At 37.5% G+C, this 22,160-nt stretch overlaps 1 protein-coding gene across 2 annotated transcripts in view; it reads left to right on the top strand.

Moving 5' to 3' along the window:
• The first annotated feature begins 20,807 nt into the window (after window positions 1-20,807).
• Window positions 20,808-22,160, top strand: part of DENND1B (DENN domain containing 1B) — a 269,435-nt gene continuing 268,082 nt past the window's right edge. For both annotated transcript variants that reach the window (XM_044267544.1, XM_044267542.1), the window contains exon 1: window positions 20,808-21,001. In XM_044267544.1, coding sequence (XP_044123479.1) covers window positions 20,946-21,001 — 56 coding nt within the window. In that variant the 5' untranslated portion in view covers window positions 20,808-20,945. The remainder of the gene's footprint in view (window positions 21,002-22,160) is intronic.

Raw genomic sequence — 22,160 nt, 5'->3', positions numbered from 1 at the left:
GCAACTAAGAAGATAGAGGAAAAGTATGAGAATAAGCAAGACCTATTAATAATGTTCTTTGGACTCCAACTTTCCTGGATTTCCCCCAAATGTTTCTATCTGTGTTCTGTGACCTTTCTTTTTCACTGGAATATAGGCCCCTCTTTAAACCAGCAAAGAAACATTTAACACTTGGATTTAGAACATAAATAAAGAAGAGCATGAGAATTAACTGAAAGTCCAGGAAAATTTTCGATTGCCAACATTCCCTAACTTAGAATATGGCCACAACCCCTAGCTAAATCCCAAACCTCAAAGCAGCAGTGTGGTAGTGGGGATTATGTAATCTATCCCAGGTAAATCAAAACCACTTCAGGGTCTCTGAGGCCATGTATAAGGTGTAACAAAGACTCAAATAGCAAGATTTTTAATATTACAAATACTGTATTATTTTTGTAGAGATTAGACAGGAAATATTCCAACTGTCTTAAACTAGTAAGTGTACTAATTCTTTGACCATTACAGTATCCCTAGTTCTAGATATAATGTTATCAGTTATACGGATGCACCATAAAGTCAGACAACACAATATTAAAAAATTTTGTAAAGAAATAAATTAGGGAGTAATTATTTGTGTGTGTGTATATATATATATTATACATATATATAATATATATACATCTTTGATAAATCTTTGTTTTGCAAGAGGATTACTGGAAAGTGATACATTTAACATGTGATTCTTTTTTTAAAGTTTTTTTTATTTATTATTTTTAAATTTTTTATTTATTATTTTTTAAAGATTTTATTCATTTATTTGACACAGAGAGGATGAGACAGTGAGCAAGGAGGGCAAGCACAAGCAGGTGGAGTGGGAGAGGAAGAAGCTCCCTGCTGAGCAGGGAGCTGGATTTGCTCTATACCAGGACCCCAGGACCATGACCTGAGCCAAAGGCAGACACTTGACCAACTGAGCCACCCAGGCACCCCTTAACATGTGCTTCTTGTCTAACTGGTGAACAATATTTTAAAATCCTCTTTCTTGTTTTTTCCCCTCCTGAACTTAATCTTGTCTCTCATTACAAGCTAGTCAGGGTTAACTATCCAATCCACTGTTGCACACTAACTCAAAGTTCCTAGACTGTTGTAAATGTCTTTTGTTGAATTGGCAGTCTTGGTCAGAAGGAAAAGCAACAGAAGACAGAGTATCAGGGTTGATTACTGGAAAGAGAATATGTGAATTCAAAGGAATATAAATGGGCTACCAAACTGGAGGAGAAACAGACAAACTCAGCAGGAGAAACTCTAATATGTTTACTCTCTTTGAAGCACAGAAATAAGGTAAGCCCAATATCCAAGTAGGTTAAGCTTTCAGTAAAGGGTGAATTAAAAATCTTCCACTCCTAGTTGCCTTGGCGGAGGCCCTTTCCCCTTGGTAATGTTGTTAAAATGACAAAAGATACAATGGCAGTATTATTCAGAACAGTCAAGATAGTGGGAACACCCTAAGTGTCCGCAGATGAATGGAAAAGATGTGAGATATATAAAGATACACGGATATTCTTCAGTTATGAGAAGGAAGAAAATTAGATACACAGATATTCTTCAGTTATGAGAAGGAGGAAAATTGTCATATGCCACAACATGGGTGAAACCTGAAGGCATTTAAGCTAAGTGAGGTGAGTCAGAGAAAGACAAATTCTGTATGATCTCATTTATATGTGAAATCTAAAAAAGCCAAACTTACAGAATATAGTAAAATAGTGGCAAACAGGGCTGGGAATTGGTGGAAATGGGAGATGGTGGTCAAAGGTACAAAAATGTCCGTTTATAAGATGAAAGGTTCTGGGGATCTAATGTATAGCACGGTGAGTATAGTTAATTATAGTACTGAATTATATACCTGAGAGTTGCTAAGAGAGTAGATCTTAAATGTTCTTACTGTAAGAAAAGAAATAGTAATTATGTAACATGATGAAGGTGTTAGCCAAGGCTATGGTGATATCATTATTTGCAACATATAAATGTATCAGATCAGCACATTGTCCACCGTAAACTTACAGGATATCATTTGTCAAATATTTCTCCATAACAGCAAGAAAAGATACATGCAAAGGCAGTAAATAGTAATTAGCAGCAGAGCAATACATGGTTTCGTTAGCTACATTTTGGGAGAAAGTCTTGGTAGAGGAGTGAGTCAATCAGAGTGTGGTGCTGCAGACAAAAGAATTGAAGAATGAAGGAAAGAATTCAAGTTAAAGATAAAAAGTAAAACGAAGCCCACATACTCAAGTGCCTCTGGGAGACTGGCTAAGTGGTGTTGGTAATAAATCTTTTGGTTCAATATGCATATATCTTGCCTGGTCTGGTTATCTGCATTGCTGCTTGGAAGTAACCTTGGTCTGGGAAGTTATAGAAACTCATTTTCTTAGAAACATAAGTGACTTGTCTAAGGACTGGAGAAATTGTCTCAGCCTAGTTAGACTTGTTCTATCAGCCCTGTATGATCACTCTAAGAATTGTAACAACCCAGAATGGGAATAAGAAGGGAATAAGAATGGCCTCTCTCTCCTCCTCAGACTGGAGACTGCAGTGAGCTTAACACTTAAGGTAAGCAATTTCAGAAAAGATACCTCTTTGAGTCCTAACTGGTTGTTCTGAAAATTCTTTCTCATCCTCCCCCTACCTCTGACCTCATCCTTTTGTTTTGTATGAATGAAGTCTAGCTGATGAATGTAAAACAAATTGCATGTGTACTATGATTTCTGTTCTTCAGCTTCTTGTGAATGAAATCATACAGAATATATTCCTTTGTGTGTGCCTTCTTTTTTTTTTTTTTTAAAGATGTTATTTATTTATTTGGCAGAGAGAGAGAGACAGTGAGAGGGAATACAAGCAGAGAATGGGAGAGAGAGAAGCAGGCTTCCTGCTGAGCAGGGAGCCTGAAGCGGTGATTTATCCCAACCCTTGAATCATGACCTGAGCTGAAAGCAGACTCTGAATGACTGAGCCTCCCAGGTGCCCCATGTGTGTGCCTTCTTTTGCTTAACATTATATCTATAAGACCAATGCACATTGTTGTATATAGCAGTGTTTTATTCTTTATATTGTTGAGTAGTATTCTGTGAATATACCAAAACTGATTTACATAGTCTTATTGATTGACATTTAGATTGTTTCAAGGTTTTGACTCTAACAGATAAAATTGTTATGAATATTCTTGTACAGATCTTTTGGTGGAAATGTATACTAATTTCTCCTGGATGTATATCTAGAAGTAGAATTTCTGTTATAGGCTATTTTCCCTGCCATATTTTAGTAGATACTTCCAAAGAGTTCTCCAAAGTGGTTGTACCAGTTACATTCCCATTAATAATATATGTGAGTTCCAGTTGTTTCAAAGACTTTCCAACACTTGGCACTATCAATCTTTTTGTACTCTTGGCCTTATGGTAGGTATATTGTAAAACCTCTGTGGTATTAATTTGCATTTCCTTGATGACTATACCACTGAACACTTTTTCATGTACTTATTATCCACTTGGATATCTTCTTTTAATGAAATGCCTGTTTAAGTCTTTTGTCCATTTTTTGGAATTGTTTGCTTTTTTAAAAAAAAAAAGATTTATTTATTTATTTATTTATTTATTTATTTATGTGAGAGAGACAGCAAGCACACATGAGTGGGGAGAGGGGCAGAGGGAGAAGAAGAGCCACAATCCTCAAGCAGACTCCTTGCTGAATCTAGAGCCTGATGCAGAGCTCTGTCCCAGGACCTAGAGACCATCACCTGAGCTGAAATCAGGAGTTAGCTGCTTAACTGACTGAGCCATCCTGGTGCCCCTGGACTATGTGCTTTTTAACAAAAATGATTAAGGGGTTATTTAAAAACATTTTAGATATGAATAATTTATCAGATATAGATATACATACCTAGTCAGATATCGATATATATAAGTGTCAGACATAGATTATAGATATGTTAGATATGAATTATATATTTCTTAGGTTAGTCTGTTAGGCAATACTCAGAATAATCTTAAAAGGACACACTCTCGGGCGCCTGGGTGGCTCAGTGGGTTAAGTCGCTTCCTTCGGCTCAGGTCATGATCTCGGGGTCCTGGGATCGAGTCCCGCATCGGGCTCTCTACTCAACGGGGAGCCTGCTTCCTCCTCTCTCTCTCTGCCTGCCTCTCTGCCTACTTGTAATCTCACTCTGTCAAATAAATAAATAAAATTAAAAAAAAAAAAAGGACACACTATCATCATTTTGCTTTATTTCTACAATGGGTATAAGTTTTCTTAACACAGAAAACATTTTGGCTTTGTTTAATAAAATTAACATCACTATCTTATGGCTCTTCAGCTGTTCAAAGGTACCTTTCTTTCCACTTAATGACACATTTTAAGGATAATGTTGAGAAGAGCCAAAACGAATTGCTTTTGTTTAAATACAGAAAAAGACAAAATTATAGAACAAAAATTGTCACCACTCCTACCACTCACTCTTGCATATATTTCAATTCATAATATCCCAACATAGTCCAAAATATTCTGTCTTCACATTAAGAGAAATAAGTGGAGGAAGGGAAAAGGGAGGAAGCCCCAGAGGTGTATAAGCCTTTATCATGATCAACAATTCCCTCTTTATCTGATACCCCAGAAATATATATATATATATATACATATGTAATATATGTAATTTTATTACATATTAAAATATGTAATTTTAATAAATATATATAAATATACATACATATACATACAGATATATATGTATATTTTTTTTAATTAAAATTTTGGATAGGTGAGGAGCTGTTCTTTTCTTTGAAAAGCGAGAAGCTCATTCTCAAGCTGAAAACTTGAAAAATGGGTACAATTTCCATAGAAATAAAAAAATCTAGAAACTGATCCTCTTATAATAATCTCTCCCTGTATACCCCTTAAAAGAATTCATGTTTGAAGACACACACTTCAGTTAGAGAAACTCTGTGGTAAGACTTGTATTGGGGCACCTGGGTTGTTCAGTCAGTTAAGTGTCTGCTTTTGGCTCAGGTCATGATATCAGGGTTTCTCTCTCTTTCTCAAATAAATAAATCAAATCTTAAAAAAAATAAGACTCAGGCGCCTGGGTGGCTTAGTGGGTTAAGCCGCTGCCTTCAGCTCAGGTCATGATCTCAGGGTCCTGGGATCGAGTCCCGCATCGGGCTCTCTGCTCAGCAGGGAGCCTGCTTCCTCCTCTCTCTCTGCCTGCCTCTCTGCCTACTTGTGATCTCTCTCTGTCAAATAAATAAATAAATAAAATCTTTAAAAAAAAAATAAGACTTGTGTTTATCATTCACAATTGAAACCACTTCATAACTTCCATTATCAGAATTCTAAATTGCATTAGGGAGTGCTGGATACCTTCCATTGGCTCCTTCATACCACTCATCACCCTCACCACCCTGCTCTCTACTCAGAAATGGACTTTGAGCTGGTCACATTCCTCTTCTGAAGGACATTACCCTTTTGAGTCTCTCTCCTGGGTTCTATAACCTCTCTGTCTTCATCCTTTTGGCCCTAGAGATGGATCAGTTCTGGTGTTGGCAGCCCAGTTTCTTGTACTGTGCTTTGTAGCTTCCCAACATTGTCACACCTTTGCAATTAGTCCCTTTGTAAATAAACCCTTCTGAAACTTTATCCTAATTTGGGAGTGCCATCTGCTTCTTGTTGAGACCTTAACAGATACTCAATTTAGGGATTACTGGCTATGCCCAAGTTCCCTTGTGAATAGCTCCAAATATGTTCTGGAGCCAAGGAGCTCAAGTTGGTCATGGATAAGATATTCTCATGTCTGAGAGGTGTAGAGGCCCAGCGCCACTCTGCTGTTTTCCATTCCATTGTTCTCTGCTACACCAGAATGAAGCAGGTGTAAGAATGATCTAAACCTGGAAGATGTAGTGATTTTGGAGGCCTTCCTGGGAGGGAAGGCTGTGAAGTATCCCCCAGAGTCACAGTTGAATCTGCAGTGATGACAGAAATTCCAGAAGGGATAGGCAACCTACAAAAATCCTCCTAACAATAAAATGGCCATTTACTGAAGATTAGGGAAAATAAGTTATAACAGCATAGGAAAGAAGGACCAGTCCAGGATAGGCTGTGGCCCTCCAAATCCCATCAGAAAGCCCTGAGTGGAGAAGAGCACTCACAAGAGTGTTTAGTACAAGAGGGCACCTGCCAAAGGGTAACCATTAAAGAAAGGCAAATGTTAGTTCTGACAGAGTGTAGCTTCTTAAACCCATTAGGAGAAAGAGAATCATTTTCCAAACTGCCTCTTCCTTTGCAAAGTTATCAACCCCGGCCTCCACATTATTAAGCAGAATGTTTTAAATTACTCATTTTCCTCCTTTCCCAAACTCTACCCTTTCCACATTGTCACATCTAGTCCTCACAGGATTAAGGACCACAGTCTTCATACAGTGATAGACATCGTAATGGCTACTTGCTTAGACACACACACACACACACACACACACACACACATCAAATTTCTTAAAAGCTTTCATTTCAATTTCAATGTCCTGTAGTACTTAGAAACTTATCATGAAAAACAGCAGCACCTGCCCCATTTCTCCCCTCTCCGTGCCCCATCCCTTGAAGTGCCTCTTTTTTTCATCTTGTATATTTACCTAAATCTGAAAAGTGTGCCTAGTTTGAAATTTCTGGGTCTTTCCTTTTTGGTGCTTCTGATTCAAATACTGTGATGAGCTGCGCCTTCAGGAATGAAGCAGCTGCTGAGGTGCTGCCAGCACACAACCTTGGTTGTCAGCTCTCTTCGGGAATCCCTTCTCTGCCAACACCACAGCCTCCTCCCAGGGAGGAGGCCCACACACAGTGCCTTATATGCACAGAGTACAGATTACCAGCCCCCTCACTCTCACTTGGGTGAAACCAACTTTGAAGAGCAATCTAGTGTCAGAGCTTCCTGAAAGTTTGGCTGGCGCCTTCCTTGAGACTCCATTACAGCCCAGCTTCTGCTTAATCCTCCTTCTTTTCCTTCTCTTTCGAAGAATATTCTGTAATAAACTTCCAGCCATTGACCTCCCTCTCAGAGGAGGCTGCTGAGGAATTCACCTGGGGCCTTACTACATTGACTTCCTGCTGTGGGAGATGAGGTCTTTTCTAACCTGCATATCACTCCTCCACCCTTTGCCCTGTCATGGCTTCCTTTCATTTCACATTCTCTGTGTACTTACATTATCGTTTTTAGATAAATTGAAGCAGACATGTTAGAAAATGCTTGACCTTTCTACCTTAAGGAAACTCTGGTTAACCTGATTGATTTATGAGCTTGTTTCGCAATAGTTGACTAGTCACTCGTAAGACTAGCTAAGACTGGAGAAAACAGAACTGTCGCTGTTGTGCAGAAGGAACCAAGAGTGAATGTAAGTTACCTCCGTGACAAAACACAGCCTGAGATCTTCCCCCACTCATCATGCTTAAGTCACCAGTTAATGAACATGAGTCCCATGAAGACACATGATTCCTGAATGCTCACGCTCAGAAAGAAGGCATCTCCCTATTCCCTATCTCCAATCAGCATTTTCCATTGACTCTACGTACCTGGTGACATTCTGACCCCTTGTCCTTAAATATGCCCAACCCCAATCCTCCAGGGAGGAAGCAGATTTGAAGCTTGTCCTCCAGTCTCCTCCTTTGGCTTCCTCTCTAATAAACCCTTCTTTGTTGCATATTGGATGTCTCAGTTGTTGGCTTTGCCATGTATCCAGCATATGAGCTTGGAATCCGTTACAAAATCAGCATGCAGTAAGCTGACAAGGTAGCAATATTCACAGCTGTGTCACATCCTTTGCTATGACTGTATTTTGTTTCATGAAGTTTTTTCTTTCTCCCGATGTAAACAGTTACCTCATATTTTTATTTCCTTGGTTTTTATAACAATTATCTCCTCATTACAATATTAAAACAAATTCTCCTTTGAACATGGTCACTAATATTAGCTATTCAGTTAGTCTTATATTATTCTTAGAGGCATTGCTCTTGGGGCGCCTCTGTTCTGTTCTAATCTGGTCAGTCTCTATGCCTGCTAATGGCTGTTGTCTTGGTATTTCTGTTCACCATCATTCTGGGAATCCCTTTCATTTACCTCCTGTCTTGAATTCCTTGTTCCCTGGATTCCATAGCTTCCTCTTTCTTGCTTTATTCTCTCATTTCACTCGGGGCACATACTCAAGTAGCTTTCTGGAAAGGAGTGTACGGGAGGCAAACTTTTAAGACCTTGCACTTCCAAAAAGTCTGTTTTTGCCTCATACTTGGTTGATAGTTTCATTGAGTATAGATTTTTAGATTAGGGATCATTTCCTCAGAATCATGAAATCTTCCATTGTCTTCCAACTTCCTCAGATGCTGGTGGGAAGATCCTGTCCTTTCTATGTGAGTTTTGTTTGCTGATTCCTGAAAGCTTTGAGGATCTTCACAGTAGCCCTGGTGTTCTGAATCATCATGGTAATGTAACATGTGTCTCTTTCTGGTCAATGGACGTGGAGTGAGCCCTTTCAGTTTTGAACTTCTTATTCTTTAGTTCAGGGGAAATTTCTCTCACTAATCCTTTGATGATATCATCTCCCCATTTCTTAGTTCTCTCTTTCAGGTGTGGAACCTCCTAACTTGATAGTCTAGTTTTGATAGTTCTAGTTTTCTTGTTCATTCACTTTCTCTTTCTATTTCTGAAATTTTATGCTAATTAGGAAGTTTCTCAACTTTTTCTTCCAATCTTTCGCTGATTACCTTTTTACTTTATTTTTGCTATAATTAACTTCCAAGAGCCCACACTCCTCCTTCTCCTTTTTCTCCTTCTTCCTTCCATTCTTCTTCTTCTTCAGTATCTAATTTTTATTTCAGAGACTCAATAATTTGTCTGAGTATAATAATTATAGGACTTTTTAAAAAGATTCATTTATTTATTTTAGAGAGAGAACTAGTTGTTGGGAGGGGGAGCAAAGATAGAGAAAGAATCCTAAAGCAGACTCCCAGCTGAGTGCAGAGCCCAGTGTGAGGATGGATCCCAGGACCACAAGATCATGACTTGAGCTAAAAATCAAGAGGCAGCCACTTGGGCACCTGGGTGGCTCAGTGGGTTGGGCTGCTGCCTTCGGCTCGGGTCATGATCTCAGGGTCCTGGGATCGAGTCCCACATCAGGCTCTCTGCTCAGTGGGGAGCCTGCTTCCTCCTCTCTCTGCCTCTCTGCCTGCTTGTGATCTCTCTCTGTCAAATAAATAAATAAAATCTTTAAAAAAAAAAAAAAAAAGAGGCAGCCACTTAACCAACTGAGCTACCCAGGTGCCCCTAATTATAAGCTTTTAGAAAAGATTTTTCCCCCTTGCTTCTCCTTTTTCCTTCCTTTTTATATTCATTACCTTTTACATTAGTGATTTTCTGCAGATATTGATGACCCTTTGCTATCCATTTATTATTATTTTTTAAGAGCAAGACACTAAAAAGCAAATTAAAAGCTCTGGGTGCTCAGATGGAGCTTCTCCTCTGGTAGATTTTACTATTGGGTCATTATATGGGGCTCAAAAGAGTATCTGTAGTTCTTTTCTCTTGGGCTAGTCCATTTTCTTGGAGAATAATTTCCCCCTTTTTTTGCTTGGAGTTTTATGAGAGTATAAAAATAGAGTCATTAAAATATACTCACCAAATTCACAAATTGGCCGTTAGAGCCCTCAGTCATGTACCTGGAGGCAACAAAAAGTCTGAGGTGAAGAAACCCTACTCTCCTAACCACCCTGTAGTGACTTGGTATGGAAGGCACTTAGCTCGAGTTGTTTAAAACTATTCAGTTTCAACATTATGCATAGTCTGTGAAGTGGTCTTTAGGCAAAGGCTTGTTGGATATATGATACTAGAACACAAGTTCATGGAAAGATAAGGTCCACGGTAGCTTAAAACAGATCTATGGCAAGACTTTTATGGACTCACAAATTATTTAAATCAATTTCCATAGTTAGTCTAAAATGTCTTAAATACTAATGTCTTAAATACTAATTCATACTCTCTTTCTAGACTATTCAATATCGTGGCTGTTTTTTTTTTTTTTTAAAGATTTTATTTACTTATTTGAGAGAGAGAGCACAAGCAGGAGAGAGGGGCAGAGAGAAAAGGAGAAGCAGACTCCACACTGAGCATGGAGCCCAATACAGGACTCAGTTCCAGGACCTGGGATCATGACCTGAGCCAAAGGCAGATGCTTAACTGACTGAGCCACTCAGTCACCCCTCATAATACTTTTTGAAAAGTATTAATTTATAAAAACATTTCCATGGAAGTGCTTGGTAATTATTAAGCGCTAAGAACAAATATCATTTAGGGGAAAGAATATTAAAACTGATAATTTTCAGTCTGGAAATAGTGAGTTCAAGCAGTGATAGATATGTTGCTTTTTAGGGGTCATGGTTAAAAGAAACACTGAAAGGAATATACCGGGAACCTGACATATTGTTTTGCATGGTTAACTTGTGTGGGGATGGGGTAAGAGATTGAGTTCATTTTGTCAATATGTGAATATAAAACTCCATGGACCAGTTACACAGAAGCTGTCCAAGGGTTTTGAAGGTAGATACTGAGCACTGTAGGTAACAGGCGTGTTGGAAAAGTGTTAATTGATGGACCTGCTTGTGTAAATGCATGGTGAGAGATCATGATTACTGTAACCTTCATATGCCGCAGAGGGACTAAAAGCTTAAATAAAAGCAAAGAGAGGGGGGAAGATCCTATGTAGTAAAATGCTGGAGAAAGCAATCTTTTAGTATACTATTTAGCAAGAAAATGATAGGCTTGTTTCTATGTCAAGGCAAAAACTGCTATTGGTCATATTGGCCAAACTTGTTGAGGAAAGTACCTGTTTACTAAAGTCTTAAATGTCAGAGCTTAACTAGTCTATCCATAAACTCATGATTATCCATGAGAAACCATAAGCGAGAAGATGCTGCAAGTTCAGAAGACCATGAGACAGGAGACTAAATTTCATTAACAACACCCTGAGAGGAGCCAGTCAGCCAAAGGGAACAGCAGGGGGAATCCCCACCACTTAACACAGAAGATCCTCATAACAGGCGCACCTCTACATTTGCCACATCTGCTGCAAAATAATTCATTGGGATGAAAGCTGTAGGTGTGACTGAGGGGCAGTGCCAAGATGATCTACAATTGTGAGAGGTTTACAATTTGTTCATTGATTTACAGAAATGCAGAAAACATATTTTTCAAACTAAATATAATTTAGTTTGAATTCATCTCTAAAAATAGGTACTAAGTCTATGCAGTTTTATCACTATTGTCTTTAAATACCTAGAAGCTAGAAAAAGGAGCACTCAAAATATTTGCCGGATAGATGAATGAACAAAATAGTAACTAGGTTTGGTAAAATTTGAGGGAGAGGAGAAGCAGAAGAGTCTGGGAGGTTCCAAATTTCGTATTAGATAAGGTTAGATGAAATCTAATACCTCTGGGGGAAATCTATTACTTCTGGAGGGAAGCTCCTCTTTTCTCCTTCCCTCTCTCAAATTATTGGAATAATAAAATAATTAAGCATTCATCTTCTAAGTCATTTAAGCTTTTTCCAGAAAAATTCTTATTCATTTAATATTAATATTAGATATATATTTTTTCATTTTCTCTTTTAGCTTTTTTTATTTTTCAAGCATAATTTTATATACTGAACCAATTGTCTTTCTGCACTCAAAATCTTAGAGAAACAATAAAGTTTTACAGATGGATCCATCATGAAAGTAATAAAATTCAGAGTCCAGATTTCCAGAGTAATAACATAACATACAGTTTATCATTCTTTTCTTCTTGACACGATGGTCATTCCATCATTGCTTGATTCAACCAGTAAATATGTATTTCATGCCAAATGGCTCCTACATAATGTGGGGTATTACAGAAGGAATACATGCACACACACAAAAAGCAGAAATCAGGGACGCCTGGGTGGCTCAGTTGGTTGGACGACTGCCTTCGGCTCAGGTCGTGATCCTGGAGTCCCGGGATCGAGTCCCACATCAGGCTCCCAGCTCCATGGGGAGTCTGCTTCGCTCTCTACCTTCTTCCTTCTCATGCTCTCTCTCACTGTCTCTCTCTCTCAAATGAATAAATAAAATCTTAAAAAAAAAAAAGCAGAAATCATAGTTCCTTCTCTTAAGATATTTATAATTGGGAGTGCTTAAATTATATATGTATATAAAGCAAAGAGCAGTTAAACACTGTACAGCTGGAAATTGTCCAAAAGTGCCATGGAAACACAAAGGAGAGATCTTATTATGGACCCAAACTGGAGTTTTTATGAAGGAGGCAGGACCTAAGCTAGACCTTGAGGGATGGTTAACAGGGGGATAAAGGGTCTTCCAGATGGGATGGATAAACTGAAACACAGGCATAAAAGCTGGAAGGAAAATGAGGCTGACACTTCTTACATCCCACGTTAGAAGCCAAAGTAAGGTGTGACTCTCACAGCAAGTGACAGGCTGTAAGTACCAGACTAATATTACTTGAGGAGAAATGTTGCTTTGGGACAGTGACAGATGGCACTATTGTTTGGGAATTAATTTCAGTCTTAATGTTTTGTGCCTGCAACAGGTGTGCTGTGGATACTTTTAAAGAAGCTAATGAGGAGTAGCTGAGCTTCTGGATGTTCTGTGTGAAACATGGTTATGAAATTTAGAGTGATTTGTTTTTGGAATTTTCTTTTGAGCATAGTTGATGTACAATGTTACATTGAGAGACTATGGTTTCAAGTATACAACATAGTTGTTCAATTTCTCTGTACCTTATGCTATGCTCACCACAAGTGTAGCTACCATTTGTTACCATACATCACTATTACAGTATCTTTGACTTTGTTGTGCCTCTTATTCCTATGACTTATTCATTCCATAACCGGAAACCTGCATCTCCCACTTCCCTTCATCCATTTTTCCTGTCCCTGCATCCCCCTCCCCTCTGGCAATCATCGATTTGTTCTCTGTATTTATAAGTCTGATTCCGCTTTTTTGTTTGTCTGCATATTCATTTGTTGTTTTTTTTTTAGATTCCACATATGAATAAAATCATATGGTATTTGTCTGTCTCAGCCTGATGTATTTCACTTAACATAATATCCTTTAGTTCTATCCATGTTGAAAATGGCATGATCACATGATTTTTTAAGGCTGAGTGATATTCCATCACACACACACACACACACACACACACCCCACATCTTCTTTAAACATTCATCTTTCAATGGGCACTTAGGTTGCTTCCATATCTTGGCAATTGTAAATACTGCTTCAATAAAAATAGGGGTACATATATCTTTTTGAATTAGTGTTTTCATTTTCTTTGGGCAGATATCCAGTAGTGGCATTACTGAATCATATGGTATTTCTATTTTTAATTTTTTGAAGAATCTCCATACTGTTATCCATAATGTCTGTACCAATTTACATTCTCAACAACAGTGTATGAGGGTTCCCTTTTTTCCCACGTCCTTGTCAACACTTGTTCTTTCTCGTTGTTTTGGTATTAGCCATTCTGACAGGTGTACGGTAATATTTCATTGTGGTTTTGATTTGCATTTCCCTGATGATTAGTGATGGTAAGCATCTTTTCATGTGTCTTCAGGCTATCTGTGTATCTTCTTTGGAAAAATGTCTACTCAGGTACTCTGCCCATTTTTTCATCAGGTGTTTGTTTTAGTGTTGAATTGTATACTTTTTTTTAATATATTTTGGATACTAACCCCTTATCAGATATATCACTAGATATATCACTAGCCATATTTTCTCCCACTCAGTAGGTGGCCTTTTTGGTCCTGTTGATCGTTTTCTTTGCTGTGCAAAAGCTTCTTGTTTTGACGTAGTCCCAATAGTTTATTTTTGCTTTTGTTTCCCTTGCCTCAGGAGACATATCTAGAAAAATATTTCTATGCCTGATGTCAGAGAAATTCCTGCCTATGTTCTCTTCTAGGATTTTTATGGTTTTAGGTTTCACATTTAGATCTTTAGTCCATTTTGAGTTGATTTTTAAGTTTTGCATGTGGTGTTGGAAAGTTGAAGCAGTTCATTCTTTTACATGTTGCTATCCAGTTTTCCCAGCAGCATTTATTGAGGAGGCTTTTGTTTTCTCCATTATAAATTCTTGCATCCTTTATTGTAGATTAATTGACCACATAAGTGTGGGTTTATTTCTGGATTTTCTATTCTGTTCTATTAAACTATTTGTCTATTTTTTTGGGAGCACTACATTGTTTTTATTATTTCATTGTAAGTTTTGGATTTGTGGTTACCATGACATGAGGTTCATATATAACATTCTAAATATATAGCAGTGCATATTAATTTGATAGTCACTTAAGTTCAAACCATTCTAAAAGAAAACTTTTCCTTTTCTTATTCCCTCCCCCACATTTCATGAATATTTTGCCATATTTTACATCTTTTTATTCATAATCCCTTATGTCTAATTATGGCTATTTCTTTTCCACTTAAAGAAGTCCCATTAACATTTTTAAAAGTTTGGTTTAGGGGTGATAAACTGCTTTAATTTCTGTTTGTCTAGGAAACTCTATCCTTCCTTTAAATCTGAATGATAATCTTGCTGGGTAAACTATTCTTGGTTGTAGGTTTTTTCCTTTCAGCACTTTTCTGGCTTGCAAAGTTTCTACTGAAAAATCAGCTGACAGCCTTATAGGTTTTCCATTGTAGGTAAATATTTGTCTCTCTCTTCCTGCTTTTAAAATTTTCTCTTTATCTTTAACCTTTGACATTTTGTTTTATATTTATTTATTTTTTAGAGCAAGAGAGAGAGTTGGGGGCCGTGGAGCAGAGGTAGAGAGAGAATTTTAAGCAGGCTCTACGCATAGTGCTAAGATGTAGGCTTTGATCTCACATATAGGCTTTGATCTCATGACCCTGAGATCATGACCTGAGCCGAAATCGAGAGTTAGATGCTTAACTGATTGAACACCCAGGCACCCCTAGCCTTTGATATTTTAATTATGTATCATAGTGTAGACCTCCTTGGATTCAACTTGTTTGAAATTCTGTGCTTCTTGAACCTGGGTATCTATTTCCATTCCTAAGGGAAGTTTTCAGCTATCATTTCTTCATAAAAGTTTTCTGCCTCTTTCTCTATCTCTTTGTTTCCCTCTCCATTCCTTCTTCTCCTCCTCCCCCTCCCTTCTTCCTCCTCCTCCTCCTCCTCCCCCTACCCTCTTTCTCCTCTGTCGTCGTCGTCTTCTTCTTTTTCTTCTTCCTCCTCCTCCTCCTCCTCCTCTTCTTCTTCTGGAATCCCTATAATACCAATGTTTGTTCACTTGATGTTGTCTAAGAAAGCCCTTAACCTTTCCACAGTTTTAAACATTCTTTTCTTTTTATTGTTTGGCTTTTAATTTTTATTTCTTTTTATTGTTTACCTTGTCTTCCAGATCTCTAATCTGTTCTTCTGCATTTGCTAATCTGTTTATTCCCTCTGACATATTTTTAAAATTTCAGTTATTGTTTTCTTTTTTATATATCTCTTTATTGAAGGTCTCACTGAGTTCTTCCACTCTTCTCTCCAGCTTGGTGAGCATTATGATCATTACTTTAAACTCTTTGTCAGGCATATTGGTTATTTTTGTTTCATTTAGTTCTTTTTCTGATGTTTTGTCTTGTTCTTTCTTTTGAAGCATATTCCTTTGTCTCCCCATTTTGCTTGACTTTCTGTGCTTGTTTCTATGGATTGGGTGGAACAGCTACTTTTCCTAAACTTGGAGACATGGTCTTGTATATGGTTGTCCCTGATGTAGACTATCTATACTTGATGACTTTTGCTGGCTGGCTAGAGCTGTGGCTGGCATGATTTGGGAGTCCCATGGCTCTACATAAGCAGGCACCTTGGCAGGACAGTTAATAGAATGCTGGTTAGTTTTTAGGAATGTAAGTAATTTATTTCTTAATTTTTGCTGCTATCTGACTGGCTTATTTATTCTAACTCTGATTTCACCTAGTAAAATCCTATGCTTTGATGGCTTAAGAAGAGACTTGGGTTTAAAGCTTACTTATATATCTTTGGGAAAGTTATCCTTCTGAGTCTAATCCATAAGAGAGGGAGAAACAGTTGGCCTCCCTTAGTGATTATGAGGATGAAATGAAAAATATATTCAAAATATATTCTAAATCTCTTGGTATATATTTTTCCTCTTTCCTTCTTTTTCTTTCTCAGTTCTCAAAAAATAGGCAACTATACTCAAGAAGACTACATAACTTATCATATAAGCCTGTGACATTTTTTGGACTAAAATGGAGCATTACTGAAAACCACACTGGGGAATAGTAGTAAACTGAAACTGACTCATTATATTTCTTTATGAAAAGAGAAGGAAAAAGACATGAGAAAAATATTTAAACACCTATAAACCATAGAATAAAGCACTTGCATCACAAGAGATATTCTGTGCATTTCTCTACAAGTATCTCAAAATCAAAATCTCATTGCAATGTGCTTGAAAGGTCTCACTAAGAATAGTGATGTACATATTATTAACTGCAAACTGCCACTCCTGTTACCTCATGACATCACATCCTTCCTCTTTCATACTCTTTCCTTTCAAACTTTCTGGCTAATACATTCTGGGTATCCTGGGAAATTACAGACACCAGTAATTTGGGCCTAAAAGGACCAGGTTTAAATATATTTAGATTCCAGAGTGATTAAGTTTGGGAGATAAAATTGAATTTATATGATGGCCTTTCCTGAGAGGGATTTCAAGAAGTCCATGCAGCGTAATGTGGTGCTGAGGTGCATGGGAATAGCTAAACTTGTAGAGACTTCTTGACCTTTCATCACTTTATTTTTATGCTTTGAATTCCCTTACTAAAATGTGGGGACAGAGATATAGTGAAGTTGAAATTATTGCTCCTCTCTTCCTTTGATGACTGGACTCTTTTGTAAAATGCCTTAAATTTTGGTAGCAATTAATATTGCGTTTATAAACTTACCACTTGAACTTAATTCTATGCTTGCCAAACAAACAACATGGAGAATCTCAGCCCAAGAAGCTTTGGTCCTAATACATTAATTAGCACATGGCATAAGTCTGACTGGATAGTGTAGGACAAAGTAAGTCAACAGAAACTGAGCTCTAATCTACTCTGGCTTTCTTGCAGGAATTGTTTGTAACCAAGTGCATCCAGTAGAGTGAGGGGACTTCTACCCATATGGTCACAGGGCTCAAGGTCTGGTTTCAGGATATGTTGCGGGGGGGCTCATAAAAGTCACTTCAGTGATTCTATGGAACCTGTCCTGGTCTCATTAAACTGCCAGATTCCTCCTACAGAACCCTGAAACAGTGTCACAGAATATGAGGCAGCCAGAGAACATCTCAGTACCTTCCTGGTGAGCGCAAGAATAAGCTCTTTTCTTTTCTTTGTTAAGTTTATGGATGCTTTTTGTTTTGCTATGTATTTAGACTTTTTGGTACATATTACCAAAAAAAAATAGGTCTTTATTTTTCACTTTGCATAGGATCTTCTCAGGCAATGAATCATTAAAGCAAGCCCAGAGGAGACAATGCAGCTAATAACCTGAGTCAGAAAATTTTAACCTATCTTTGGGCTCTCAGCATGTCAGTCATCTCTATTTATACTATAGATGGACAGAAAACATGTCCCCAGAACTTTAGTGTCTTTCTGAATATTTGATGGTAATAGTGAAGATTCACAGGATAGGAATTCTTGGGCAAAGAAACTGAACCTCTCCAAAGAGTAGTGAGTACTAGTTATTATGACGAGCTAGAGAATATTATCAGGTACTCCAACTGAGGAAGTATAGGAGCCAAGACACAGAGTTTTCTAGAAATGCAGGAAAAGTATAAGCTTGAAGCAAAAGGACAGTGTCTTTGGAGGCTTTGTTCATTGAAAGGAGGAGGGAAAATCTGGACAGGACAATAAGAAACTATACAGCAGAAGATAGCATAGCCTGGAGCCAGAATGGACGCAACAGTTACACAATAGATGATAATATTTGAACACTGGTTCAGGGGCGGGTGATTGAACCCATCATGATTTAATTGCTAATTTAGATCTACCCAGGTAGCTGTTTCCAGCATTCATTTCGTATAACATGCAGCCTGACTACGTAGACAGTTTACATTCATTGGCCTCTTTTTTTTTTCTAGGTCCTCACTTTACATTAAGAAAGTTCCTACTGTAGGGGCTCCTGGGTGGCTCAGTGGTTTAAAGCCTCTGCCTTCGGCTCAGGTGGTGATTCCAGGGTCCTGGGATCGAGTCCCGCATCGGGCTCTCTGCTCGGCGGGGAGCCTGCTTCCTCCTCTCTCTCTCTCTCTCTCTCTCTGCCTGTCTCTCTGCCTACTTGTGATCTCTGTCAAATAAATAAATAAAATATTGAAAAAAAAAGTTCCTACTGTATAATTTTTCCCTAATATGTGATTTTAATGTAATAAGTTAAAAACTCTATGTCAAATGGAGATTGATTTCACAAATATATGACATGAAATACCAAGAATCATAATGTAAGGCCTACTTTCTACTTTTATGAATGTTCATAGAAAATTATACTTTCATTTTGCTTTTGCTTTTTCATCTTTGAGAACCAGAAAATCCAATTTCCAGACTGTCTTTCCCCAGAGTTACAATTTGTCTATGGACTAATTACATTAATAAAGTTTCTTTCAACTTTAGCTTTCATTGTTTATAAAATGAGGAAGGAACAACTAGTTTTTTAGTTTCTTTTAGTTTTATATAACTATTTCAGTTTTTTGTGTAAGTGTTCTTGCTTTTCCTGCAACTTGTACAAACGATGTTTAAATAAAATGTATGACTTCAGAAATATTTAAGATGGCTTGTAATTTCGGTAAAGATGTTGATGAGGGAGATGTTATACAGTAATACTTTTGAATTGAAATAGAAACCCAACTGAACCTTGCTTACTTTTGTTGAGCAAGTGAGTGAGTGAGAGAGAGCAAGAATGAGAGCACAAGAGAGAGTGTGAGAAAGAGGCAGAGAGAGAGAAGAGATATATATGTGCTTTGTGAAGAAAATGGCTTTTTAAAATGGCTCAGTAGTATTCTGCAGACCAACTTTATTTCCTGGTGCCTCCAGCAAACGGGAAAGTGCATTCTTCCACACAAGCGTTCTTGGAATAAAATGTCTCTAGGGAGTTCACTTCCTGCTTCACCATGCATAGTACCTGTTTTACCTACTAATCTATACCTCACATGACTGTTGAGAGCCCTAGCTAATAAAAAATGATCATAAAGCACTTGGCAAAATCACAACAACTATAAAAGGATACATGCAAATGTGGTAAGGCTTGTCTTTCTGGTACATACATGACATCTGTGTGTGTGAAATGAGGCAGTGACTCAAATGTTAAGCCGTTTTTTTCTCTTTCACAAACTGGAAGTAGTTTTGTCAGCTGGCTTGCTGCAGCAAATTGTAGCGAATTGAGTTAACTCAATAGTAAGCCTTTTGATTTAAAGCCTTCCCTCCAATTCTAACATTAGGCCTCTCCCCATGAATTTGTGCATATTATTATTTAAGAATTCATACCTGCTTATTTTAAGAGAAAGAGCAACATGCTTGTGTTAAAGAAAAAAAAATGAGGAAATAAATGGGTTGCATGGTGATCAATGGTCTTATATCATCACTGAGTAGGAATCAGTAGCTCCTATTTGGTAGTTTTCTTAAAGTAACCACAGTGAGAACACACTGTAATTACTATACACAGTGTACATTCTTATGTCATATGTTCCTGATCCATAATTTAACCTGAAGGGAAGTAAAGGGAAGACCCAAGGAGTGGCTGTATAGGAGACAGAAAGAGTGGTCAGTCCACATGGTGATGTCCCATTAAGTCACAAGCAGACTATCAGGCTTAGTCATGGGTCCAGATGCTTCCATCCCACTCCACCCAAGTTCAGCTATCCTGGTTGGCAGAGGACACTAATTGCATTTGTGCATACTGAATGAAAAATACACGAGTAAGACTGAGGCCTTCTTACAAAGCAAGCAAATTCCCAACACACGAAGTCTTTATCAGTTTCATTCTGCTGCTCCTTCTTTCCCAGAAAAGATGACAAGCAGAGGTTTTCTTAGCAAATACTTGTCCATGTCTTGGGCCTGACATCAGAGACAACAGCAGAGAGATAAGATGACATCCCACACTTCTGAAGGCCGGGAGACCTCTCAGTCCTTGTTTATTTTTTAGCTTGACCTTGTTTGCAATAATAAAAAAAAAGGGGGTGTGGTCAAATATTTTGACCTCTGCTTTTGAATCTCTGCTTATCATTCTAAGGATCTTCTGCTATGGAATTGTGCCTTTTAACCTGTTATTTGACTGAATTCTGTGCTTGGCATGTAATGTTTTTCTCCCCCTCCCCGCCCCCCAGAACCAATCAGATTTAAGTACTTGTAATGTTTACCTAGTTATTTTCTTATATTTTAGGAAAGTAGAAATTGGCATACAAGAATGTGTTTTTTTCTTTTTATAGGAATTTGTTTTGATCATTTCTCAATTTATATTAAGATTAGGATTACTTACACGGGTTATTGATTTTGTTGGACTATCAATGTAATGTAAGATGCCTTTATATGCTTCCTTCCAGTAAATTCTAATGTTGTGGCTCACTGGATGTGATTACACATTCTCTTGAGACTATTAAATGGGTGTGAGTAGAATTGCCATATAGTAAAGATGTTTTTATTTATGTGGAATGTCTGGTGGGTGGGGCTTAGGAGATTCTTTCCCAGGCATTGCCACAGGGTTACAAAAACATTACTCTGTTTCTTGTAACCCAAGTGAGGCTCCTCAAACAGTCCATGAAGAAAATTTGTCGCCTCTGATTACAGTCTGTTGGTGATACTCTACTTCAAGTATTTTTTTTTTCTTAACTCCAAAGATTATTTAAAGTTTTCCAATGTCTGGCAGATGTCAAGATAAAGATAAAGATGAACTAGCAGAAGCTGGTCAGAGGTAAGAGAATTTGATTATATAATTTTGGGCAAATCACCTGAAATACAGGGGAAAGAGAATACCTTGCTGTATTATTTTTGAGAATTTTACTGCCTTTTTCACTAAAAGTTTAGCAGCAAAAGAAACAGTATCATTTCCTACTTGAATTTTATAAATATTTGGATATGTTCAGATTTGCTAATAAGGATGCTAAGAATAATCTGAGTCTTTTTTGTCTCCAAAACTGGAAGACACTTTTTTTTTTTTTTTTTTTTTTTTTTTAGCATTAGCTTTCAAATTAACACTGAATGCTAACTTCATAGGTCATGAGTTGTGACAGAAACAGGAGAAGCATACTTTCTGGAAAGGTATTGCTCCCAAATATTCTCTTCTACCATCTCTCTATTGAAAAGTACTTCAAGTGCCATTTTGAAGTAGAACTTTCATCTGCAGATTCAAATTCATAATGTTGCTGTTAAGTATAAAAAGAACAATATTTTTGGAGAATGTTCTTAACAACACTACCTCAGTTGACACTAAAAGGCAGTTACTGTTAAAATATTTTCAAGATTGTCTTCTAAGTACTTCAAGAAAATTTGACTTATTACTTCACATAAAGGTGATATCTATCTATCTATATATACTATTAATAAATTTCACCCAAGAACATTAATAAGAGACAATACAGAGTTAGATTCTACGGAATGTCTGACTTAGATATACACTGACTGTAACTCATGAGGGAATATGTCCAAAAGTTTATTTCTAAGTTAATTGTTTGGAACTCAAAACCTTGATATAAATGGTGAGGCTCACAGCCCATGAGTCTCGGTAAGTTTTAGTGAAGCTGAAGAATTATTAACAGTATTATATAAAAAATACTATTCTAGAGTTTACAATATTGTTTCTCTTTCCACACTCCATAAATGGAAGGAGCTATCAGGGCAGGCACTCCTGGGTATTAGTGACTCTTCATTTATGTCTAAGTCAAATTTCCACATGGATATATTGTACAAACAGATGAGGGTTAGCGAACCAGGAGTTACCTTTATGGTTATCCCAGTACATTGGGAAGGACATGTATCTCACTAAAGGCATTGAACTTAGATTTCCCCCACACCATTAGTACATAAAAATATACTATTCAGGGACTATTTGGGTATGTCTTAAGCAGGTTGGA

Source organism: Neovison vison, chromosome 10 (genome assembly GCF_020171115.1).
Source record: "Neovison vison isolate M4711 chromosome 10, ASM_NN_V1, whole genome shotgun sequence".
NCBI lineage: Eukaryota > Metazoa > Chordata > Mammalia > Carnivora > Mustelidae > Neogale > Neogale vison.
The sequence above is the reverse complement of the archived record's forward strand: the minus strand, read 5'-3'. Positions and strand labels throughout refer to the sequence as shown.